The following is a 27,083-nucleotide window of genomic DNA, read 5'->3' as shown; positions in this document are numbered from 1 at the left end:
ACAAATGCAGCACGTACTAACATAGATTCAATCGCTTAGGTCGTCAAAACAAACATCTATCAACATCTAGCTCACCCATTATTATGAAATTAAACAAACGTTTCGAAAGATTGGATTTCGCGTGCTAAATGCACCGCAATGCTAAAGGTCTCAGAAGCTGGCATTACCGTAATTATGCACAATATTTCAGCCTGGGACATTTCTCACCGAATTAAATTATCCGTGTCGAAGCGCCGTTTCTAGGCGGAAAGGACGGGGAACAGGAGACGCTAGAGATAAAGCAAAATGCATTTGTAAAACTTGCACAGTTGAAAGTTATTGGTTCGGTTCACGAAACGGCGGCTTTCATGTCCGGTGGATGGCTGGCTAATCAGGCCCTCTGGGTGGACAATATTAAAATGGATCTCAGAGAGATAGGATGGGATGGTATGGATTGGATTGATCTGGCTCAGGATATGGGGCCGCTGGAGGGCTCTTGTGAACACGGCAATGAACCTTCGGGTTCCACAAAATGCTGGGAAGGTCTCAAGTGGCTGCACAACTGGCAGCTTCTCGGGAAGGGCTCAGCTCCATGAGTGAGCGAGTGAGTTACTCTGGCCTCAGCAGTACCCATACGAGTTGGTTTGGTTTAAAATTATTTTGAGGATAAGTGCCTTAGATCTGTACTGCTACACTGCATCGCTGTTCTGTAAACTAGTCCGCTCTCCATCCCGTCCCATCACACGGCCATCAAACTAGTCACCACGAAGATTCGAAGTTGGCTTGCGCCAATACACAACCATGATAACCCTTTCTCTGCAAGACGCCTCTAAGACGGAACTTACTTTTAAACTAACGTTACGGCGCGTCCTGACATGCCTAAGTCTAGAATTACTTAATGCCGTCTGTCAAACAACTAAATGATATGTGAAAAGCACTGCCCATAACAGTGGCCGCGCGGTCTAAGGCAGTTCAGTGGGATCGTGGGTGCCAGTCCCACTTGAGGCATGGATGTCTGTGCTCTCCTGTGTGTAGGTAAAGGCCCTGCGATGGGCTGATCCCCCGTCCAAGGAGTCCTACCAACTGTCTAAAAGATTAAGAAACTGAAAAGGCTGCCAACGTCCAACAAACAGGACTGTAGAACCATAGACAGAGAGACGGATGGACAGAAAAGCTCTACCATCTGGGACGTAACGTGGTGCAGTCGGGTCTACGTCAACGGACTGCTACCGGAAAACACCGTTCTGTCGGACTGTACATTGACATGAAAGAGGTAAACAGAAAGTACCTTATATCCCCGAGGTCAGCACCCTACATAGTCACCGAAGTCTCGCATCCTATACAGGTGATTTGTGCTTTCGCCGTCTCTAAGCAGCAGCTTAAGCTTGAAGTGATGTTGTTACCTGTGCTCCTAGCAAATCAGCCAAAATCAATGCAATCAGTAGAGGTAAAAAAAGTGTGTCCCCATGCTTAATTAATTAAGCACTAAGCCATGAAGGCGTATGGGGGAGTGGCTGTATGTAGCCACATTTTCTTGACCTCAGCACTAGCTGGAGGTGAGTAGTGTGGTTCAACCCCCTGCCACTTCACTCCCGGGGAAAGACCCCCAGTACCCATAGGATAGGAGACTGGGTGGACCCTAGAACCGGTCTGGACAACGGGGAGATGAGAAAATTATTGACCCTACCGGGACTCGAACTCCGACTCCTCGGTGGTCCAGCTCGTAGCCAGTCGCTATACCGACTGAGCTATCCCGGCTCTCTTAAAACTTGAAAGTGTAATTTTGAATGTCCGTTACTAACTTTGGATGAAGTGGGAAGGGCATGTAGCACGAACAGGGGACGAGGAATGCATATATGATATTGGTGAGAAAGCCAGAAGGAAAGAAACCACTGCGAAGACCAAGGCGTAGGTGGGTGGACAATATTAAACTGGATGTTAGAGAGATAGGATGGGATAGTATGAATTAGATTGATCTGGCTCAGGATAGGGACCAGTGGAGGGCTCTTGTGAACACGGTAATGAACCTTTTGGTTCCATAAAATGCTGGGAAGTTCTTCAGTAGCTGCAGAATTGACGGATCCTCCAGAAGGGCTCATCTCCATGAGTAAGTAAGTTACTAACGTTGATTCACATACAAGCTTTGAGTATTTAACGACATTCATAAGGAACTTCCTAAGCAAGATTTTTCGTTCTTTAATTTCCTCGCTAGCGTGACATTTAATGAGAAGCATAATTTATTCAGGAGTTTTTAAGTATTTCTGTCTCAACGTATCGAAAACAGCACTGTGTACCCTACCGACCTTGCATTTTCTTTTATTTAGCAAACATATCAATCCAATCTGGAGTGAAACGGTGTCGGGCTTAGGGCGCCACCTTCCTTGCTTCGTGTTTGCGCGGACTGTGTTCAAGGTCTGCCACGAAAGAGGCAATGACACAGTATCGCTCATTTTTTTCTTAGCCATGAACTTCGCCTCTGCAGATAAGCGCTGATATGCCCTATGTAAAAGAATGCAGACTATCATGAGCTGAAAACATTTAATTAATCGACTTTTTCAAGCTGACACACTTTTCTGAAACAGACATTTGCCTAGTCAATACAGAACTAGCCCAAGCAGACATGCAGAAGTAGCCTATAATTGACGTTACCATGAAATTGTAATTAGATAATATACGCAAACGATATAAACTCTCAGACCTGCAACTGGATCAGTACACCTACAGAGGGACGGGAGCTGCAGTGCGGAAACTACAGCCGTATAAAACACATTCACCCACAGACTTGTCAACTAATCGCTTACTCCTTCAATTTCTAACCCTCTAATTGCACTCCCGAGAAGCCTGACACCTCCAATTTCGAAGAAGACGACAGATTCTTCTACCCTGATGATGGAAGCGGCAGGTTTTCTCTAAATGTTCATCCAGACATGCACGGGGTCGCGCCCCATAAAACAATACTCTTTCAGTCACTGCTGTGAGAATCTCAGATCTAACTGGAAAAGAAGAAAAACTTCAAGGGAAGAGAGAACTTGGGACGGCAGATCCAGTCGGATATGACAGGATAATATTAAGATGGAGTTTAGCGAAATACGCTATGATTAACTTGTCAAGAAGGGCTAACATCAATGGAGTCAATCATCATCTTACGTGGGTCCCTTCTAGCCGCGACAAAGCGAGTCCTCAGGTTGCAGATGGATGAATCGGCCTCCGCAGACGGAAGAGGGCTGCATATATTGAACAAGCAGTTGCGGACAGCCGAAAAGTGGAGGTCCCCAATCTTTGGAGTTGGGGTACGGCTAATAACACCACATCGTAAAAAAGGAAGCTTCTTACTAAATATTATACAGAGCCACGAACTTCGACGGATTCTTTGCAACGATCTTCGGAAAGGAAAATTGACACGAAACTTGGCATGTGGAATGCAAGGGATCTCCACTGGGCAGATTCACTGACACAGTTGCAAGAGAATAAAGACACAATCATACTGATCACATTTTGACAGACAGCTCCACATACAGACGTAATTATTGGGGACTATCAGTGTGGGTTTCAACGTAACAGATCAATTATGGATCAGGCTTGCATTCGTCAGATATTGGAGAAAATTGGGAGTACAATGAGACGATGGACAGGCTATTTATAGACTTCAAGAAAGCATACTGTTCACTTTAAAGGAAAATACTGCACAAAAGTCTCATTTTCTGGCAAACTACATGTCTTTAAATGAAATCTCTAATGAAGCCCGTATAGGTAAACATTTGTCTGAGAAGTTTCCAATTCAAAATCGTCTCAAACAAGGACTCTTTTCGGCTCTGCATTTGAACACGCCATTAGAAAGATGTAAGAAAACCAGGCAGAACTGAAATGCATTCAGCCACATCAGCTTCTGGTCTAGGCTGATGAAGTGAAATTACTGGAGGATAACATAAATACCATAAAGAGAAACAGGGAAGCTCTAATCGGCGCTGGTATTGAAGTCGGTCTAGAAGCAGAAAGAACTGAGTATATATTGACGACTGGCCTTCAGTGCGCAGGACAAAACCACGATATAAATATATCTAGTGGTTCGTTTGAAAAAGTGGCAGTCCAAACATTTTGGAACGACAGATCAAAATTGTATCCATGAGGACATTAAGAGCAGTTTAAAGTGGGTAGTGCTGGCTACCATTCAGTACAAAATCATTTGTCTTCTCACCTGTTGCCTAAAAACAATACGATTAAAATATGAAAAGTGTAATCATGCCTGTAGTTTGGTGCGGGTGTGAAGCTTAATCTCTCACATTAAGGAGAGGACACTGAGGGTGCTCACAACAATGTTTGGACCTAACAAGAAGCTGGAGAACACTGCTTAACGGGGACCTCAGTCACTTGTACTCCTTGCCGAACAGCAATGAAATGATCAAACCAAAGAAAATGAGACGGGCACGCATGACAGGACTGCACACGGAGTTCTGGCAGGAAAACCGGAAGAGGAGGGGCAACTAGGAAGACCTAGAACGTAGATAAGATAATGTTTAAATGTGGTCAGTGGTCAGAGTTCCTGGCTGCAGATCCAGAGGCCCGGGTTCGATTCCCGGCGCTACCAGATTTTCTGAAAAGCAGTGGGTCTGGAACGGGGTCCACTCAGCCTCGTGAGGATAACTGAGGACCTATTTCTAGGAAATAGCGGCTCCGGTCTAGAAACACGAAATTAATGGCCGTGGGGATTCGTTGCGCTGACCACGTGACACCCTCTATCCGCTAAAGTTGGCACTAACTTCGCCGACGACCGGCGGTTGCTAGATCGGTATAGTTCGCTTGCGGACTAAAACCACGGAGTTTTTTTTTATCTCAGAAAAACTGGATGGGCTGTGTAGCCTAGATTCATCTGGCTCGGGATATGGACCAGAGGCGGGCGCTTCTGAACACGGCAGGCTCCATAATACTCCGGAAATTTCTTTAGTGAGTGAGCAACTGCTGGCTTCTCAGGAAGGACTCAACTATATGAAGTTAGTTACAACAGATTTTCTTATGCTAATGCACTCACTATAAACATAATCGTGATTTACTAATACTCCCTACCTCATGAAATTACTTTTAAATGGTGTCTGTGACAACTGTTAATTCCAAGGACCAGAATTTTTTCTCGAGCGACTAATAATTTCTCAGCTACTCAAAGCATTCAACGAGTTGCAACATCCAGCCATCTGTCCCCATTTTGATCCAAAAGAATGCGGCTCAAACTCTCCCACGCTATTTCTTTAGCATCTTTTTTTAATATTATTCTTCCATCTGTGTCTATATATTTCGAGAAGTCTATTTCCTTCAGGTTTACTGACCAAAATTTTCTAAAAATTCTCATAAAAACTGCTTCATTTTAACATTTCGCTATAGCGACGTGGTTAGTACACTTTTTTTCAATGGCTCTTCCAGCCCATTCAGGGCCCAGGCCTCTTTATAAGATCCGTAATCATTTTTCACAGACGGTAGGACTCCTTGGACGAGCGATCATCCCGTCATAAGGCCTCTACCTAAACACAGAACGACACAAACAGAATAAACGCATACACACACACCAGACATCCATGCCTTTTTTGGGATTCGATCCCACGATCTCGGCTTCCGAGCAAGCGAAGAGAGTGCTGTTACTGTGACCGGCCAAAGTAGCTCCTGTGATGCAAGAAATATTATCGATATGCGCAGTACAGAATACGTATTTCATACTTTCACAACCTTGATGAATGAAATAAAAATCAAATGTCCATCACAGTTAAGTTGCAGTTCATGAAACTGGCAGCGTCTGCAGCATTTCCTGTCCTAGAACGTTCGTGCTGATCCAAGACCCTGCTGCTACTTTTTTCTCGCCCACACGAAGCGCTGGCGAATGTAAGATCACGTGTCAGTTCCGCAATGCCTTGCTTATGTTGCCCTGGTTCAACGACACACTGACTTTCTAGAGCCCGGCTGAAGGTCAACAAGGAATTGGCCAACCTCCCCCCCTCCGCGTTCCTGCGCATCACGACAGAGCTCACTAGTGCTCCCTGCACGCCGACAACATAACTCGCAGTAAGCCTTCCCCGGCTGTCCTCTTATCCGCTCTTATCAATGCATAGGAAGGGAGAAAGTTACGTAAAAACAGCATGACCTGTGACTACCGCTCATTTTTCAGTGTGTCTGGAACATGCACTTAATAGATGCCTCAGTTGCTAAGATGTGCTGCAAATAAATTTTACGTGAAGAAAAACAGAACGAAAAATAGTCTGTCTTGGATATCTTTTGAATTTAACTGCTGGAAAGTTAACAATTTCGACCTTATTCATACACGGAGAAGAGTCAATTTTGAACAAACAGTGTAATGTTACCATAAAACATAATAACATGCCATAAAATCCCCTGACAATATTCTATCATTAATACTTTAACCTCGCCTGTTCGCCAAAAGATACCGGATTGCTATTTTGAAATTTTAACCAGCTTCTTAATGACTCCTGTCCATTATTAGCAACTGCAGCCAATGATTTCGAAGTACAGTATGCTCGAGGAAATTGGAGTATCCAAAACCTCACCGCCAACTGTGAACCGTTTGTCTAGAAAGTGTGAGAGCCTCGACGTCTCACAATTGTAAAAAAGCACGTGAAATAAGAGACCTGCGTTATTTTGTCTTGAGATCTAACACATTATTTATGACACTCAGAGATTTCTTTTCAATGGCTCTTCCAGCCCAGTCAGGGCCCAGGCCTCTTATTCAGTTGCGTAATCATTTTTCACAGACGGTAAGACTCACTAGAAGAGTGATGAGCTCGTCGTAAGGCCTCTACCTAAACACACGACAACATAAAGAATAAAACGCATACAAACACCAAGCATCCACGCCTTAAGTGGGATTCGAACCCACGATCCCAGCGTCCGAGCGAGCGCAGACAGTTCATGCCTTAGACCGCGCAGCTACTGATGACAGAGATAACTACGTACTATTACAGGTAAAAGGTAAAAAAAAAGGGTTATGTTGTCCCTGTGCTTAACTAATTAAGCACTACGCCATGAAGGCGTATGGGGGAGAGCATGTATAGACCCATATTTTCTTGATCTCGGCACTAGTTGGAGGTGAGGGTCAGCCTCAAGCCCCGGACACTTTACCGCCGGGAAAAGAGCCCCCGGTGCCCACTGGATAGGAGGTTCGGTGGACCCCAGAGTCAATCTGGACGACGTGGAGAAGAGCATATTCATGACCCTAACGGAGCTCTAACTCCGACCCCTCCGTCGTCCAGCCCGTAGCCAGTCGCTATAATATTATTACAATCTCCGTGGTAACATACCTCTAGTTCAGATTAGTATTAAAAGTCAAATATCAGATTTTTTTTGGCAGTACGCAGTATTATACATATAACTTCACTTCTAACCCATGCTCCTAAATTTGCGAATACTTGCTTTTGTGAACATGCATCAGCAGCAGACCTCGGATACGGATTAAACGCTTCTGCATTTAGACATGTCCTAAGCCTATCATTCTAAGTTTTGTCATGTATGTAAGAAACGTACACAAAATTGCACAGCTCGAGGCTCATCACCAGTTTTAGGACTGTGGGATTCAAGGTCCCCACGGCGGTGACTACGAGACCACTTTCTTCTCGGACGTTCAATTTTAAGAATTACCTCGTGAGGTAGTAGTCCCAGCGGTCCCTGACAGGTATTTTCCTATTCGAAATCCCAAACCCACTCACGAAATGTTGTAAGAGTTGGGGCATCTTTACAAATGTGCGAGGGGAGGCGATTCTGGAAACACGACTGGCATTTCCCCATCAGCGGTGCTCGTCCACGTTGTTCCATAATAACTGCCCCTTTCCTGCCCAACATGCCACACTATTTCCTCCAGGAAGGCCTTGAGTCGGTACTTCGCCCCGCCAACCGCTGATACATCCAGCAGGACGCCTCCCCAGGTAGTGCGTCAGCAGACGGCTGTTACCAACACCGGAGTCCCTCCCATTTCCTTCTGTCGCGTTTTCCTCATGTCATATAATTTCGCTATCAGTAATCAGGCTTGAGGCGGAATGCTTTGGGAAAGAAAGTTTATACATATATTCTGGAAACAACTATTGAGCCACTGTTCGAAAATATGGGAGAAAGAACACACGCGGTAGTATAAAAGAAGAAAAAAGGAAATATCTGAACAAGATTAGCACAGCACGAGCGGTTCATCGCCCCACTGCACTCCCAGTGTTAATACATTATCACGACTTAAGGTCACTTCAAATGCACTCTCAATTTGGACACGTGCCTCTCGGGGAGGTCTACATAATGGCGCACACAGACACTATGGGACACAATATGGATTTAACATATATGTTAGAAAAGTATTCTGGTTGTATAAGGAAAGGTGGGTATGTCCCCTCCTAACAACTTCTGAACCAAATGGCGAATTTTTGGCGAAAGTACGCATGGACGTCGTGTCGCTAGTGGCCACCACCCAACATGCAACTACCACAGACTACATACATACCAACGCTTGGGACCATGCATAGGCATGCTATATCATGCATTTCTTTTCTTTCGGTCACAAAACAACTGATAAAGAGTACTGCAGTGTACTTGTACGTTAATTAACAGGTAAGATGTTCGACCAATTAAATGGTCATCTTCAGGGCCTATACTATGTTTCATATCAATCATTATACCTCCATAAACATTATTTTTGTTAATTATTAAATACTGAAATATGTCAAGTAACTTGTTTCATCGCATTTCGACTAGTAATAAGCATACTTAAATATAGACATATCTGAATGTTTAATAAGGTGATTACATTAAGGAGTTTTGAGTTCCTAAAAGTTGGAAATAATCTGTTGACTGAACGGCTATGAGCTTTTAAAAAATGGTGTTGCACCGTGAATTCAATTTTTATAAAATCATTAATAAAAGAGCAGAGTAAGTCGATGCTGCAGCTCATGCGCAGAACATGGACAGCCGGGATAGCTCAGTCCCCATCTACCGTTTCTTCTATTTACGCAATGTGGCAAGACAGAGGGACAGGGGGGAGGGGTGGACGGCAGGACTCCGTGTCTATAGCCCGCCTGGCTTCTATGACAACATCACTGCAAATGTAATTGAGATAATGCAGACAAGCGCGGTACAATAGAGGCTACAGGTTAAGCACAAGGCAAGTACATAAGCACGTTTCCTGTCAGGCGTCACTATCTCTTCATTAACCTGCGGAGGTAGGCTTTCTCGTACGTAAAGAAACGGGCCTACACAAGTTATGCACACAGCCAATTGCAGACATTATCGCTCGTACGGAAAGCGAAGCTCCTGAGATACGTGCCTCTAGCTTCAGTACTACTCGTATTGCCAATAATCAAACTTACACTTTTCTTATAACTTTACTTTTACTACAGTTAAACTTATTTCAAAACAATACATTGCCTGAAAATGGAGGCAGTATGTCCCTGCGTAACGTTGGTAGCAGACCACGGTGAGGTTTAATTGCCATGAAAATATCATACAATTTGGCGTTCGTTGTTTCTGAGACTGTCCATTTGTATGCTTTCTACCAGTACATGCCCTGCATTACCCTGACTGTGTGAGAAGCTATTGCAACATGGAGATACAGCGCATTTACATGTATTATTTAACTTTTTATCCTAATGAGTATACTATGACTAGTTTCACGGCCAATTTATTACTTTTCATGAATGTAACTACATTATGGCCCCCTGTGTGAGAACAAGAGTGAAGTGCCTTTCGTGAAGGCCCCTAAGACGTACAGTCCAGGCCACAGAAAAAACTTCAACCCTCTGGAGCAGAATTTCTTCTGAATAATACTCCATTGCCATTTGACATGAAACACAATGTACTTTGTAAAGACCAACCACTAATGTTGTGTAGGGAAATGGTTATGTATATGGAGCACTTACATACGCTGTGTGGACAAAACGCAGAGTTTCTCAATGTTAAAGAAAGTGGTACATATAGTAACCACGAATGGCCACGTCATAGCACAAGCAGACAATCGCTGGCTTCCCACCGCAGCGGCCCGGGTTCGAATTCGAGTCTGGTCAAGTGGGATTTGTGGTGGACAAAGTGGCGCTGGGGCGGGTATTCTCCGAGTACTTCGATTTCCCCTGCCAATCTTCATTCCACTAAATTCTCCATCATCATAATCACCCAGGGCTGGCTACAATAGGCCAATCAGTGGGCGCCGTGCCGAGGGGACTCAGTAGGCCCCCCCCCCCCCAATAGCGAATTAAAAAATACCACGATGAGTTAAAGGACTAGGGTCCTTCTGTATAGACTCACCGGGGTGTCTGCCAGTATAGTGCTGCTGCTGCTGCTGCTGCTGGTGGTGACTACTCCTAGAATGGTGCAGAGTGGACTGTGACTGCTGCTGATGGTGATGGTGGTGGTAGTATGGGGCTAGGAACCCATGGTGCCCTGGCCCAGGACTCTCTGGGGTTCTCGCCGCGGGTCCTGTGGGCAATTTGTCCCGTCATCAGCCATATTGTGAAGGCGACGTGCGAGGTACTGCAGTTCATAAATGTAAGGCACCATCGCAGTGGCTTCCCTCAGAATTCCGGGTAACTACAAGTTCACGGACATATTTTCAGCCAAAGATTCGTAACTGCGGCCACAAGCTATCTTCATGACCGATAAATACGTCCTTTAGCCTATTTTCCATATTTTGATAAATAAAACTAGGCTACTGAGACTACCTTGCCGTCTGCGTGTATGTGAATCCCCTCCAACATTGAATTTCCGAACCAATCTTTATGAAATATGGTACGCATATCATGATATCTGAGCTACAGCATAAATACCTCCTACGAGTCTGTGCCTGTATGTGTATACCCACATCGTTGCCAGGCAACGGCTCGGTACAAACACACACGAAACAAGAGATGGATTATGAGATCATCTCGCTCCGTGTCTGTTTATTCCCCTTATTGTTGCTAGGCAACGGCTCGGTAAGAACTTCCCGCTGTAATAAATAAAACAGAATGACTGCTGGACGCGTCGTTTTCTGTGCGGTCCGTGTCGTATCAAGGAAAGTGACTAGTTTTTCTCAGAATTTATTTTATATTTTTCTCCTCTTCAACCAAATGTAATACAGTGACGCAATAAATATGGTAGTTAACTGAAATTAAACATAATAAAAAGCTCCAGAGGTTAGTCGTTGGCTTCCCACCGCGGCGGCCCGGGTTCAATCCTAGGTCTAGTCAAGTGGAATTTGTGGTGGACAAAGTGGCGCTGGGGCAGGTTTCCTCCGAGTACTTCGGTTTCCCCTACCAATCTTCATTCCATCAAATTCTCCACCATAATCAACCGGGGCAGGGTACAACAGGCCAAGCAGTGGCTGACGTGCCGAGTGGACCCAGCTGGACTCCACCCCCCACTTAGCGAATTAAAAAAATAATAAAACATCAGATTCAATTCCTGTTCGTTTCCATTTAACTGTCCGCTGCTTTCTGTGGCACTCGGTCTGAACTGCGTAGCCTTGCAAGCTGCGCAGAGAAGGGCATCCATGCGCCCATGACACGACCCATTCCCATTTCACAGTGCTCTTCAAGTTTAATTACTTTAACATGTCGAGGGTCAGCCTACTACATCTTAATCGTTTGGCACGGGATTCGTTGCGCTGACCACGCGGTACACTCTATCCGCTAAAGTTGGCACGAACTTCGCCGACAAGGGGCGGTAGCTCGGTCGCTATAGTTCGCTTGCGGACTGAAACCACGGAGTTTGTTTGTTTTTGTTATAAATTTGGATGAACGGAACATTTACCTGGTGTGAGCTGCAGGCGCGCCTTGAGCTCATCGTTGGACGTGTGTCCACTGCTGCTGCTGTCCACATCAGAGACCCCGGAATCAGCAGGGCTGGGCGGTAGAGAGCCTGCAACAAGGGAACATCACACGTCAGATTGCACTTGTACATTGTACGGAGGAAGAGACACAAAGAAGAGGCCGGAAATATAGAAATGAAGGAACGAAAGACGGGAAAGAATGGAATGAAAGTAATGAGGTACGAGGCTGAATTAACGGAATGAAACGAGAAATACAGAAAGTAAAAAGCAAAGAAACAAACAGAGAAAACGCAGAGCTACAAGAGTGTAGTGTACATAATGCGGCATACATTTCTGGCTTGTGATCTAGATTCTAAATTCAAAGCAGACGTAGGCCTTAGCACGCGTGTTGAAATGAAACCAATCTGAAACGGAAAACCGTTGTCAATGTTCGGATTCCGTCATGAACGGGTTTTACTGTATTTATGAGATCAAATGGAAAATACAAGACAGTTCGCAGTGTAGTGAAATACAGTGTTCAGAAATGAAATATAATGTTGAACACAAATTATTCATACTGTCACGTGACAGGGTGACAACAGACGAATTTTCGATTGACGACTCAACTTACTGCACACTTTGATACAGCGCGTGACTTCACTTTACAGTTCACTGTTACGCACATACTAGTGTCCAATCACGTCTTCACTAACCGTTGCTTAGTAGCGGCTGCTAACGGAGGGTGTTCCCCTTCCTCTGGGTTCCCGAACTGTCGCCGACTCACCGTCCACGACTTTCTTTCAGTGGCTTCACTGTATTCAGTGTCCACAGTGACTCTTAAACATTATTAACTAAATGTTACAAAATTAATTTTGCATATATTAATGTTATTTTACATTTTTTTTTGTTAGTTTTCACGGTGGTGTTTCCAATTTAGAGGTTATGAATCTTCGAATTCAAGGTGAGGACGATGATACACCGGCAGACGAGGAAGGCTGACCTTACTTATTCCAATTACTGTCCGGCAAGTCTGTGAGCAAAACCAAGAGACGTTCAGTACAACTTCAGCTGTCAGAATCTCTTGATCACAGAAAGCTCTACGCGTATTTCTAGCGCGCATTTGCTCCAGATATTTTGAAGAGAAAACTAGGATGAAAGTGGCATCACTTGAAGATAATTTAGTGATTCGCATCTGTAACAAAATGCCACTGTGTTGGAACCACCACGGTTTGCAGCTGCATGTTTAAATAAAGGCCCACCTGTTGTTTTATATGGGTGAGAGATCACGCGTGTAAGGGAATAAAATGCTGAGAATATTTGGAGCTATGTGGAGAGGAAGTAACGTGAAGCCGGAGAGTACTGGATAATGAGGAGCTTCATGCTCATAATTTGTATGCCTAATTAAACTTTATTGCCGTGATCAAATTAATAAGGATGCCATGGTCGGGGCATACAAAATATTATGCCATACGCGTGAAGGGGAGTATGAGGGCGTGGGGCTGAACCATATTGCTCTAAGGGTTCAGTGGCGGATTCTTGTGAACAACGCAATCAACTTTCGGATTCCATAGAAGAGAGGCATTTTTTTAACTTGCTGAGCAACTATTAACTTCCCAAGATTTAATCTGCTAAACTGACCCAGTTACTCTACATCTTATCATGCGAGTCGCCTGAGGCAGTTAAAATAAAAACAACTGGCCGTAAGTACCACTTTCAATTACATCATTTTTCTTCGGGTTCTGGCGTTGGCTCTTAATTTCGGGGCCTAGAAGCCAATCCTACCTCAGTCCATGAGGGATCTGTGGAGTCACGGTGGAAATGAGGAAGTCTCTCTTCAGTTCACCCTTGTCGATCGTCATTCCAGTGACCAGATGGCACGGCCGCCGGTTCAGGCTTCAATTCTGGCCTGGCACTAGACCTGTCTGAGAGTAACGGACATCTAATCCCATCCATGTTCTCTGTTCCTTGTCTCACACTACAGATCAAACGCTATTAAAATATTTGCTACTAATATGGTTTATATGTTTTTAGCATTTTTCGTCGAAAGCTGAAACGATGCTAATCCAAGACTTAAGAAAGTTGATCAACGCCAAGTAAAGCTCATTATCAGGTTTGCAGGTGAAATGATCAGCTATTTATGTTGACCGTCTGCTGTTTGTGCCAAGCAATCCAACGGCGCCCGTCTCAACACGACCTTGTGCTTCTCCTGTACTATCACGTGACACTGTGACCCCGACCTTGTTTTTAATAGCAGCAGCTGCGAAATGTTCGATAAACAGTGCGGGTTAATGGCCTTTACAAAATAAGGCAATCGTGTTTGCGAAAATATGAATGAAAAGGTGCTTCCATCTGTCAGGTGTCGCTGACACAATAGGGAAGATGTTTGTAATGTTACGAGGCCAGGCAGATGGTTGCGTGCATCTTGTGGTAGAAATATGCGGGGTTGTGACAGATGTATCCACCCTCCGTTGCAAAACATTACAACCCTTTCTTTACAACCACTGAGGGCAACATGACGCGACCAGCAAACAAAGCACAATGGTCCTTGTTTTCTTGCAAACTGTTTTGTAACTGGATTAGTCCTGCGGCTCTTTGAAAATTGATTATGTCTCTCTTGAATTTTGAAAATTTTCCTGCAAATAAATGCCTGTGCCTATGTTATAACTAAATAATTCCATATAAAGACCGCGCCTTCATTATAACTAATGCCACACAGCAGAATCACTAAGAAGCTGACAGTTGCTGTTTGTCAAAAAAATCCAGCCCCACTCATTTTCTTAAAAATCCACTTCAACCCCAGTTTCACTCTCTAGCGTAGGCTTCATGCCCAGTCCCGTTAAGCCTCAAAAATATAAAACGAAAATAAAGAATTTTAGTTAAATATTTTTTATGAAGAAAAACATGAGAACGAATCTAGCAAAGAACTCTATTCACGGGGTATGGAGAGCGCGCTCCTGTTTATGTGGGAACAACCTACTTTGCACCCAGTGTACTGTCTGACCCGTCACAGCTCTTCCAGCATCACAGTTCTCGAAAAACAGGACCTATGTCATAATCTTTTAAGAGTTACAACACACTTTTGGAGGAAGTCTTTCCAGTGACACTGTCTGCAGAAATAAATTGCACAACAATTTGACAGATCTGCTCCTGGCGACCAATGCCTGACGCGCAATTCAATACAACGCGAAATATACTGAACTTGCAAGTACAAGGCCACTGCTGAATGAAATCCTTCTGCTCTCGGGGGGTTTAAATAATGGCGACTGTTTTCGTTATTAATAATACATATCGCATATCTATTCATTTGTCTATAAAACTTTGTCATTAACTCGATTCATCCTGGAAGTTTGCCAATGATATCAAGGCACAACATCCAACGTTACGGCAGATGAAGTACTGTAGTTAGTCTTCCGAAAACATTTGTCATTTCACGTACTGTCAGTATAACTGCTTACTGCAGATTTGGCGTCTGGATGAATTTCTGGCTTCCTCCACTTCGACACGAAATTCATGTGGTCGGAGTTACCCTGGTCAGATTTCAACATTTTGCGAAAATTTAGTGCTACGAACGAATTCTATTCTTGGACACCTAATTTCGAGACGGATCGAGAAGCATACAGCACTAACAAGAACAATGTGTCTGATTCCAAGAAGTAAACAAACCAGCAACGTTCTACTTTTCGACATATTTCAAGTTTTATTAAGTAATTCGTCTTGTGCGAAACGTCATATCGTAAAGTTTTCGTTGGCTATCAGACCTGGTTCCAATCGCTCCGTTGCTCGCTGAGGCAAGTCTAGTAGCACAGATAGGATCATACCTCGTGGTAGGGTCAAATGTGCATATTAAACGGTTTATCAGCTTCAGGTAGGCCATATAACTCAGCTTCGGCCGTCTGAAAGTTTAACGCCTGTTTCACTAACGTCAGGATCATTACCTGTATCACGTCATACTGACGCACGCGCTTCTTTCAGCAGTCAGACCTTTGTCTCAACCGTCTCTCTCTGCTTCTTCGGTTTCTCGTGTTTTAACTACTTACATCTGTTGCCCCTAGCTGCTGTAAGTAAACACTACTGAGCAACCACAGGCTTATCAAATCACATATTTTACTGTACAGTGGAAATTACAACATAACTCTCATGTTAGCGGAAAACCTGATGTGATGCTCTGTAGTCTGGCAGATGCGTACCAGAGTTTCGGAGGAACCAGTTGCCTCTATCTTCAATCCTGAAGATGGGTCGTAATTTTAAACCTCTAACGCCATATATGAACGATGAGCAGGGAACTCCATATCTGTACAGTTGGTGAGAACTGGACAGACACTTTCCGTCCTCTCTGTGGATATCAAAGACCCGCTGTTATTTTGTATATTGCCATCCGTGACACGTGTTTACGTACCTATTAACAGCGTTTACTTGCGAAATATCACACTATACCGAGCTTTGGATCGTGAAGCAAATCAAATGGTACAATACACATAATTTTTGGGAGACGTGATAGCGTAGTCCGAATAGCGACTAGCTACAAGTTAGACGACCAAGGGGTTGGAGTTCGAGTCCCGGTAGGGGCAACATTTTTCTCCTCTCGCTTCTGGGGTCCATCCAGCCTCCAATCCCGGGAGTACCGAGGGCTCTTTCCCAAGAGTAAAGCGGCCGGAGCGTGAAGATGACTACTCACATCCAACTAGTGTCAAGGTCAAGAATGCTTGGATCCGCTCACCCATACGACTTCATGACGTAGTGCTGAAGTAGTTAAGCACGAGGACAACTTTACATTTTACACGTAATTTTTAGTGTTCGAAACTGCTTGGCCCCACGGACTCCAATGTAGCTCGGGAAGGCCCTACAGCGGAGGGAGGGAGGGAGGGAGAGTCCAGCACGTCTAGACGCTAAGAGATACGTTTCTTCCTCTCTAAATTAAATCGCGTGATAATTACTTGCAAGCAATAGCATTCAAGGCCTTACAGGACAAAGTGCTGAGGAACGTGACCCTGGTCAGGCATGCGCAGGTCTGATAACAGCTATGTGACGTAGTACTTCAGGCTTCGTACGGGCTAAATGCAACTCGAGTCAAGCTCTTTATTTCGCATGTTTAACTGCATACCGATCCCCTTACATGCCGACAAATTACTATGGCGGCATCTCGATTCCACAACGAACCACACTTCAATCTTTCCTAATTCACGAACTGATAAAACTTCAGTGCGTTTCGCGAGGACCGATACCTTATCTGTGCCGCATTACACAACACAAATCCAGCCACTGCTAGCAAGATTATGCCTAAGCCTGTTCCATTTCTATTACAAAAATTAATAACTCTATATATTAATGAAATAGAGCCGGGATAGCGCAGTCGGTATAGTGACTGGCTACGAGCGGAAAGACCGAGGGGTCCGAGTTCGAGTCCCGGTGGGGTCAAGAATTTTCTCTTCTCTACGTCGTCCAGACCGACTCTGGGCCCCACCCCGCCTCTTACCCAATGGGTACCGGGGCTCTTTCCCCGGGGGTAAACCGGCCGAGACGTGAAGCTGACCACTCACCTCCAATAGTGCCGAGATCAAGATGTGGATCCATACATCCACTCCCCCACACGCCTTCATGGCATTGTGCTTAATTAACTACGCACAAGGACTTTACCTTATGTGATAATGAAATTGCATAAGTCGCGTTCCGCCTTACTGCAAACATTTGCAATTACAAATTATGCACGAAGGAGTATACAACAATTCATGGCCCCTTCGTTGTATGTGCATAACGGAAAGAAACGAATTCGTAATATCGGAAAGCGTGCGCGGTAGCGTAGTTGCTTGAGGGGCTATGCTACAAGTCTACAGTTGACCTAATCCTTCCAGCCCTGGGGTCGAGTCGGCCTCTAGCAGAACTGAATACCAGGAATTAATTAAATAATTTTCCTGGGGAGTAAAGCGCGGCCGGCGCGTAAGGCTAACAACCTTACCGCCATCTATGAGCCGATTGTCTAGATAATGTGGGACCCTCAACATCTCACAACCCTATGGGCCTTCACTGCCTGTTACAGGGATAGCTTTACTTTTACTTCTTCGTATTAATGTTAAATGATTTAGTCCCTATAGGGGCCTAAGTAACTTAGACGAAGAGTTAAATAAAACGGCAGTTCTTCAGGCTAAGACGAAACACTGTACATACGTGCATAACGCAGCAACCAGAGTTGGCGGGCTGCACCACAGCGGCTGAGAAACGCTGCGACAAGCACAGCAGCCGGTTGGGCCCAGAGCGAGATTCTTTCTAGGCGGCATGCGGAAGAGATTAACGGTAATTCGTCTGGCTTGTATTCGGTTCAAGTCCCGTCTGGAGTTGGTTAGAGGCTTTTCTTAGGAAAGTAGTCACTTTGCTAAAGTACCATACCATGAAGCGCAAGTAGAGCTCCACGCGTTGCCAACTTCGGCACCAAATGGAGGTGAGTTAGATGGTCAATTTTACACTACGGCATTACCACTGTGGAAAAGCCCTTGGTACCTACTTTGCATTACGCTGGACAAGCCAAAGGGCCGGTATAAAAGGCAAAGTTGTCCCTGTTCTTAATCAATTAAGCACTACGCCATGAAGGGAATGTGTGGGGGAATGACTCAATAGATCCACATTTTCTTGACCTCGGCACTAGCTGAAGCGGTCACCTTCACGTCGCTGCCTCTTTATCCCGGAGAAAGAACCCTCGGTACTCATTGGATAGGAGGCTGGGTGGACCCCAGAGCCGGTCTGGACGACGTGGAGAAGAGAAACTACTTGACCTTAAAGGGACTCAAACTCCGATTCCTCGGCCGTCCAGCCCGTAGCCAGTCGCTATACCGACTGAACTATCCCGGCTCCCTTAAGTGAAAATATCTTACTCCTACCAGGCATTGATTTAGGAATGTCTTTCCTGCACGAATTATCTTATTCTCATAAACGGCGACGCCTTGAGATGGGCTATGACTGTTTCCTCTAAATCTCTCCCAAATGACTCCATTACCACCCTCTCATATTATTTGACAGTGCGTCGTTAAATTACTGATCCAAAGCAGACGTACGTGCTTAAGCGCCTGACGCCGAACTGCAGTTCCCAAGAGCGCATGCTTCAATGTGATATGACGCATTGAAATCGATGGAAAGGGATGAAATGTTGAGATACGAAAGTGTCTTTCAGCTCTTCACCTTTCAGTCCGTACTGTGGGACAGAAACGTTCTGGATGTCACTTAATGAGACACTACGAGTGGGATAACATTGCGTCCAATGGCAATGCGACACCAAACACACCTACTGTACAAGCCGTTAACGATAATGACGACAATCGGCAAAAATGTAAAGTTATCCCTGTAACAGGCCGTGGAGGCCCATAGGGCTGTGAGACGTTGAGGTTCCCACATTTTCTATTCAATGGGCTCAAAGATGGCGGCAAGGTTGTCAGCCTTACGCGCAGGCCGCCCTTTAACCCCAAGAATATTCCTGGTACTCATTTCTGTTAGAGGCTGAGTCGACCCCAGGGCCATAGTGCGGCTGGAAGGAGTAGGTAAATTGACCCCAGGGCCATAGTGCGGCTGGAAGGAGTAGGTAAATTGAAAAGAAATCCACCTCATCGGGAATCGATCGCACAACCTCCGGGCTTGTAGCATAGTGTCTCAACCAACTACGTTACCGCGTGCCCCCCGACGACGATCAGAACAATGATGAAATGGATGGGGGGGAGGGGCTTGCCGCAGTCCCGCTTAGTCCACCAAAAATCCCACATGGACTGCACCGGCACTGAAAGAGCTTGACAAAGAGCCAGAACTATAGCACGCCCTGACGACACCCATTACTGTTCAGGCGCTTTTAATAGGTCGGACTTAAATTTCGGTGACCTGAAATATGTAAAGGAATATTCAATTCTGTGAGAAGTTCACATTTTTTTACGGTTTTCAATAATTTAAAATTAACGTTCCATATATGGGATCTGTGGTTCTAACGGCGGTGAGTGCTCTTCTTGATTGTGACAACACGTAGTCTGATGCCTCTATCTTCAGGACAGAAGTTGGCAACCACCTACATTCACTGTGTCATAACCAAGGAGGACACAATTTCAAGTTCCCGAAATTAATTATTGAGACCTGTCTCTTTCGTTCTGTTTTCTTTTTGTCTTGCCGCATTCTGACGGGTTGCCGGAAGTTCTGGGTGCGGCTACATTAGTGCCCCATGTAGGGTCCATTGTGCATCAAATCCTGAACTGCCTGACAAACTTCAATTACATTTTCAGGTTACATCAGAAAACAACGGGGCCAGAGAAGCCGAAAAGTAACGGTGGAACTTCTGGTGCACGACAAACTGAACAGGTTATCAAACAAACGATTCGTGACGTGGTTGCTCTTCTGATCCATATCGCCCTATGTGCGCTCTACCTTGATTGTACAAGACAAATGTCCCTCCCTTCCTTCCTTCCTTCCTTCCTTCCCTCAGTCCATTTTGTTGAAATCCGACCCCTCGGTCGTCCAGCCCGTAGCCAGTCGCTATACCGACTGCGCTATCCCGGCTCCTCACGTCTAGCCCGTCGCCAGTCGCTATACTGACTGCGCTATCCCGGCTCCTCACGTCCAGCCCGTAGGCAGTCGCTATACTGACTGCGCTATCCCGGCTCCTCACGTCCAGCCCGTCGCCAGTCGCTATACTGACTGCGCTATCCCGGCTCCTCACGTCCAGCCCGTAGCCAGTCGCTATACTGACTGCGCTATCCCGGCTCCTCACGTCCAGCCCGTAGCCAGTCGCTATACTGACTGCGCTATCCCGGCTCCTCACGTCCAGCCCGTAGCCAGTCGCTATACTGACTGCGCTATCCCGGCTCCTCACGTCCAGCCCGTAGCCAGTCGCTATACTGACTGCGCTATCCCGGCTCCTCACGTCCAGCCCGTAGCCAGTCGCTATACTGACTGCGCTATCCCGGCTCCTCACGTCCAGCCCGTAGCCAGTCGCTATACTGACTGCGCTATCCCGGCTCCTCACGTCCAGCCCGTAGCCAGTCGCTATACTGACTGCGCTATCCCGGCTCCTCACGTCCAGCCCGTAGCCAGTCGCTATACTGACTGCGCTATCCCGGCTCCTCACGTCCAGCCCGTAGCCAGTCGCTATACTGACTGCGCTATCCCGGCTCCTCACGTCCAGCCCGTAGCCAGTCGCTATACTGACTGCGCTATCCCGGCTCCTCACGTCCAGCCCGTAGCCAGTCGCTATACTGACTGCGCTATCCCGGCTCCTCACGTCCAGCCCGTAGCCAGTCGCTATACTGACTGCGCTATCCCGGCTCCTCACGTCCAGCCCGTAGCCAGTCGCTATACTGACTGCGCTATCCCGGCTCCTCACGTCCAGCCCGTAGCCAGTCGCTATACTGACTGCGCTATCCCGGCTCCTCACGTCCAGCCCGTAGCCAGTCGCTATACTGACTGCGCTATCCCGGCTCCTCACGTCCAGCCCGTAGCCAGTCGCTATACTGACTGCGCTATCCCGGCTCCTCACGTCCAGCCCGTAGCCAGTCGCTATACTGACTGCGCTATCCCGGCTCCTCACGTCCAGCCCGTAGCCAGTCGCTATACTGACTGCGCTATCCCGGCTCCTCACGTCCAGCCCGTAGCCAGTCGCTATACTGACTGCGCTATCCCGGCTCCTCACGTCCAGCCCGTAGCCAGTCGCTATACTGACTGCGCTATCCCGGCTCCTCACGTCCAGCCCGTAGCCAGTCGCTATACTGACTGCGCTATCCCGGCTCCTCACGTCCAGCCCGTAGCCAGTCGCTATACTGACTGCGCTATCCCGGCTCCTCACGTCCAGCCCGTAGCCAGTCGCTATACTGACTGCGCTATCCCGGCTCCTCACGTCCAGCCCGTAGCCAGTCGCTATACTGACTGCGCTATCCCGGCTCCTCACGTCCAGCCCGTAGCCAGTCGCTATACTGACTGCGCTATCCCGGCTCCTCACGTCCAGCCCGTAGCCAGTCGCTATACTGACTGCGCTATCCCGGCTCCTCACGTCCAGCCCGTAGCCAGTCGCTATACTGACTACGCTATCCCGGCTCCTCACGTCCAGCCCGTAGGCAGTCGCTATACTTACTGCGCTACCCCGGCTCCTCACGTCCAGCCAGTAGCCAGTCGCTATACTTACTGCGCTATCCCGGCTCCTCACGTCCAGCCCGTAACCAGTCGCTATACCGACTGCGCTATCCCGGCTCTCACGTCCAGCCAGTAGCCAGTCGCTATATTGACTGCGCTATCCCGGCTCCTCACGTCGAGCCAGTAGCCAGTCGCTATACCGACTACGCTATCCCGGCTCTCTAGCCGGAAACACGTAATGTTAGATAAATAATATGAAGAAAAACAAACTCCGTGGCCTGTAGTCCGCAAGCGAACTATACTGACAGAGCGACCGCCGCTTGTCGGCGAAGTTAGTCCCAACTTTTCGAATAGAGGGTGTCACGTGGTCAGCGCAACGGATCCCCATGGTCGTTAATGTCGGTTTTCTAGGCCGGAACCGCTATTTCTTTGAAATAGCTCCTCAATTATCATCATGAGGCTGAGTGGACCTCGTTCCAGACCCAATACTTCTCAGAAAATCTGGTAACGCCGGGATTCGAACCCGGGACCTCTGGACCCTTTTTCTTCATACTTAAGATCATCACATTTTAAATGTGAAGAAAAAGAGTTTCGAAATGTGAATTGAATATATGGACGGAGTGGAACAGAGACGGTGAAGCGAGACTCCTGAAGTGGCAAATTCAGTAGCCTAAACACAGCACAGCAGACATGGCCCTTTCATGGGCAGAGAACTCTACAGCTTCGCATTTCGTTCCGCACGCTTAACTCACTGAAGTTACCAATATAACCGCATATTTGCATTATACATAGCTACGTACTATGGGGGAAATATGGGGCTCATCACGGGTTGCAACAATACGTCTGATTACCAATGGCGGAAAATGAAAGTTCATTTGTTTCACGTTCTTAGTACTTGCGCCAAGGTCTCGTCAGCTTCAAGTAACATGAGACTTGTTCTTGGGTGCAGTGTGACACGTTCGACTGATAATCCATACGTCTGGGCTCTGTATGGACATCTGTCATAATATTCCTTTGAACTTTCACAGCCAAGCTGCTCACTGAAGAGTTCCATCTTCTGGGATATACCTCCGCGCAGTGTACTGAAAGTCGACCGTCGTTTCGCCTCTTTCTGGGCCAAAGGATAAGCCAATCCGCTTGCCACCTGCTTTCATGCTGGTTTATTGATTGGCTTATTCCATAACCCTGAAGATGGAGGCGACATGTTCCTCCGAAATGACGGTTGACTTTCAACGGACTATACGACGTTACATCTACATAACCACCGCTGTGAGAACCAGCTGTTCACTATTCACTGAAATAACTCGATGATGCTTCTCCACTGTGTTGTGCTCACTTTATCTCGGAGATTTACGTGCATAACATCCCGAGTAATACAGTTTGTCCATCTTTGATGTCAGCCTAATGTACTCTCCTCACGGGCAGACCGGCTCTGACGCCCGTCGCGCCTTGTATTCGCTGGTAGCCAGACGGCTCTTCCTACTCAAGTTCACTTCCCACGCGGAGGTCCGTGTTCGAGCCCAGGTCAGGTCATGTGGGATCTGTGGTGGACAAAGTTGCACTGAGGCAGTTTGCTTCGGTTTCCCTCCAATTCTCATTCCACCGACTGCTCCACACTCATCTATCAACCGGGGCTGGTACAATAGGCAAATGAGTGGCCGACGTACAAAGTGGACTCAGTCTCACCCTACCCAAAAAAAACTACTCAACAGTCCAGGCGTGAAAATGATCTACTCATCTCAAGCTCATGCCGCGACAGGATTCGTGGAGCTGTGCCTTCATTTCCCCCAAACGTCGCGTCCAGTGAGTAGCAATCCTGCTTCGTATTCCAGAGATTCCGGGTTTAAATCTAGGCCAGAAGATGGCCTATCCTGACTGATCTTTGTGGTTTTGCATTATCCTTATGGGCAAATACTGGGACAGCAATTCCAATCAGGCCACTAAGAATTCCCTGAAATTCAGTATTCAGTACTTTCACCATCATTCGACGCTACATGGCTTCAGCTACTAACAGAATCGTTAATATTAGACCGCAAACAAATTATACGTCTTCATGTCGTGGTGCCTATCAGCTTGCAGGTACAGCCCCACTTATTAAACTCAGAAATATTTCACCTTCGTTCTCTTGTCTGCACCGTGAAACTAGCCACTCTTTTTCAACTAGTGCCGAAGTTCAAATGGGTGGAGCTATACTCCCGCGTCCACATACGTCACGGCGCAGCATTCGCAATATAGAATAGTGCCGACATGTTACACTCATCATACGCCTCTATCTTGTAGCAAGGTTAAGACGGCAGGGATTTTACTTCCATTTCGTAGTGTAACAATTCGGTAAGGGGGTAACTTAATTACATTACCAAAGCCTCTGTAACAGCACTCCAAGACAGAAGCAATTCTCACCTATTTTTGCGAATTACTTATTACATTTCTGTATCTTACAGTGGCCATAGAAGGAGCCGGGATAGCTCAGTCGGTATAGCGAATGACTATGGGGCTGGACGACCGAGGAGTCGGAATTCGAGTTCCGGTATGGTCAAAAATGTTTACTTCTCCAATCGTGTAGACCGGCTCTGGGGTCCACCCAACCTATCTAAGAGGCACAGGGGATAAAGCGGCCGGGACTTGAAGCCGACCACTCACCTACAACTAGTGCCGAGGTCAAGAACATGTGGATCTATGCACTGACTCCCCCATACGCCTTCATGGCGTAGTGCTTAGCTTTTGTTACGGTGGCCTTGGAATGGCACAGGCTGTGGGAAGATGCTAACCGTTGACAAACGAATCGAAGCATCTCCAATAACGTACACAGAGGGGTTGCAGGTCCCATTAGTGTCCCGCCGACGTGTGGGAACGCGCGGTGAGCTGCGTGTTTTCTTAAGGAGAACCGGACGAACCTCTCCAATGTATATAAAGGCTGCTAATATGCCGCTTCCTACTGGCCAGGCCTCGCCGCAACGGTCAGTGCTGACCCCTTGCTACATAATGTCACGATTAATGACCAGCGGGGTGAAGGGTCAATCTCGGACGCATCCGCATTAAGTACGGAAGGCTACCCTAGTGAATGGACGCAGCCCCTCACAGCACGAGGGTTGCTTCTTCACAGAGGAGCCGTTGAGAATGGAAATAGTTGCTCCTGAAAGGATTAAATGGACAGAGCGAGAGAAAAAGAAAACATGTTTAGGACTCCCCGGTTCTGGAATTATTATGGGGCGACGAATTTTAATGATGGACATTTCAAAACTTCAGTTACACCGTGTCACAGAGAGAGACGTTAAAAATGACGTACATTTGCTGAAGCCCAGCTTCCAGTTCGAACTGCCCGCTGCATCTCCTTTCATGGAACGTTCCGTCCGCGATTTATGATTCACATTTGTAACGTTCTAACGCGGCAAGCAGACTGCAGTTCACTGTATTTTAAAATTTCATCTTCGCATAGGGCAACGAAAGTGGATCATCTGGCTCAGGATGGGGACTAGTGGAGTGCTTTTGTGAACATGGTAATGAACCTTCGGATTCCATGAAATGCTGAGGAGTTCTTAAGTAGCTCCACAACTGGCGGATTCTCGAGAACGGCTCAGTTCCATGAAGTTACCTGGAAGTCAAAAGGCCATAAAAGCACGTTACCTAGCGACAAACGTCTGCATTGGCAGAACCACAGTCGTTGAGGTTCCAACACGTGTACTTCTACAGAGCTGCGTCCTTTCTGCAGACCAACGCGACATATTTATTTGATATTAGCTGACTCGACCCTTCGGGTCATGCTACAAATACTAACTTCAGCCACTGGACATGACCATACGCCCACTTCCCACCCTTACAGCCACTTCCCTTTCATGATATCCCTCACGTGCATTGTAGTGTTCGATACGTCCGTTTTGCAAAAGGCATCACCAAATCCAGAGACATATGCATTCTTTCGTGATTGCACCCGCATCGTACCTTAGTTCTCACCACTTACCAACACTCGCTGACGAGTGTAAATAGCAAAGTTCCACATTATGTAATATCATAATTATACACTAATTTGATCCTTCTTGGGGCCAAATAGTTCCCTGAGAACTTTGTTTTCAAACATCTGTCTAAAGTAAGACTTTGTTTTACACACTGAGACAAAACACATTGCAAATTAATGGCTTCATCAGAATTTTTGAACGCAGACAAGGTGATATCAGTTTCTGAACAGAATAACACTATTTCAAGAATTTCTTCTTCTCCTAATTTCACAATGAACCTCAGTTCAGTTGGTGCCGTTCCCGGATACATACTCTACTGGACGCGGTTCCGTGCTGATTGACGACATCCACCTGGTGGCAATCTGTGGACCTACATTCAATTTCACGACTCGTTCCGCCGCTGTTTCGAGATGACGAACACAGCGACTCTCTTGCCCAGTATGACGATGCATTTGTTCAGAAATATCGGTTAAGAGATTCGAAAGTCTTCTTGACCGACTAAATTATATTTCCTGTGGCAAATTTGCGTGTATTATACCGAGTTTTGCCTTGTGTGCGATTCATGGAAATGACAGAATACAGATGGCATTCAATTAAATATTTTATCTATATAAATTCGTTTGCTATCAGAAAGTTACGGATGCAGATGCGGACAATACCACACCAGTCGGGTCGCCCGCGGTCTAGCAACTTTCACGGTCACTGCTTTGTTTTCCGCTCACATGACACATGGAATCTAGACTAGCAAAGAAAGTAATTTCCCCGTACAAACACAATCTGTAAGGTTCATACCACGAATCCTGCATATCAATGCTGCAGCAGAAATATGACTGCATCCGCAGGGGATTGAATGAGGAGAGTCACAATAGCGTAGTTGATCGTTGAACTATGCTACAAGCCGGAAGGTCGCGGAATCGAATCCTAATGAGGTGGATTTTTTTTCAATTTACCTACTCTTTCCAGCCCACCATTGCCCTGGGGTCGACCCAACCTCTAACTGAAATGAGTACCAGGAATCTTCCTGAGCGGTAAAGGGCGGCCGGCGCGTAAGGCTGACAACCTCACCGCCATCTGTGAGCCCACTGTCTAGAAAATGTGGGAGACTCGAGGTCTCACAACCCTATGGGCCTCCACGACCTGTTACAGGGGTGGCTTTATTTTACATAAATGAACAGAGAACACAACCACATAGTTAACCACCTTAATTTCTACATGCAATTCTAATGATCCCCACCCTATGTAACTTCACTCCCTTAGGCCGCGCCATAGCTCAAGCGGTTAGTCGCTGGCTTCCCACCGCGGCGGCCCGAGTTCAT

At 46.4% G+C, this 27,083-nt stretch overlaps 1 protein-coding gene across 1 annotated transcript in view; it reads right to left on the bottom strand.

Moving 5' to 3' along the window:
- LOC111862868 (ecdysone-induced protein 74EF) overlaps nucleotides 1-27,083 on the bottom strand; it is an 88,848-nt gene that overhangs the window by 21,997 nt on the left and 39,768 nt on the right. Inside the window, exons 3-4 of the mRNA XM_023848635.2 lie at nucleotides 11,731-11,838; nucleotides 10,249-10,419 (exon numbers count right to left, since the gene is read on the bottom strand). Of these exons, the coding sequence (XP_023704403.1) occupies nucleotides 10,249-10,419; nucleotides 11,731-11,838 (279 nt within the window). The remainder of the gene's footprint in view (nucleotides 1-10,248; nucleotides 10,420-11,730; nucleotides 11,839-27,083) is intronic.

Source organism: Cryptotermes secundus, unplaced genomic scaffold (genome assembly GCF_002891405.2).
Source record: "Cryptotermes secundus unplaced genomic scaffold, Csec_1.0 scaffold489, whole genome shotgun sequence".
NCBI lineage: Eukaryota > Metazoa > Arthropoda > Insecta > Blattodea > Kalotermitidae > Cryptotermes > Cryptotermes secundus.
The sequence above is the reverse complement of the archived record's forward strand: the minus strand, read 5'-3'. Positions and strand labels throughout refer to the sequence as shown.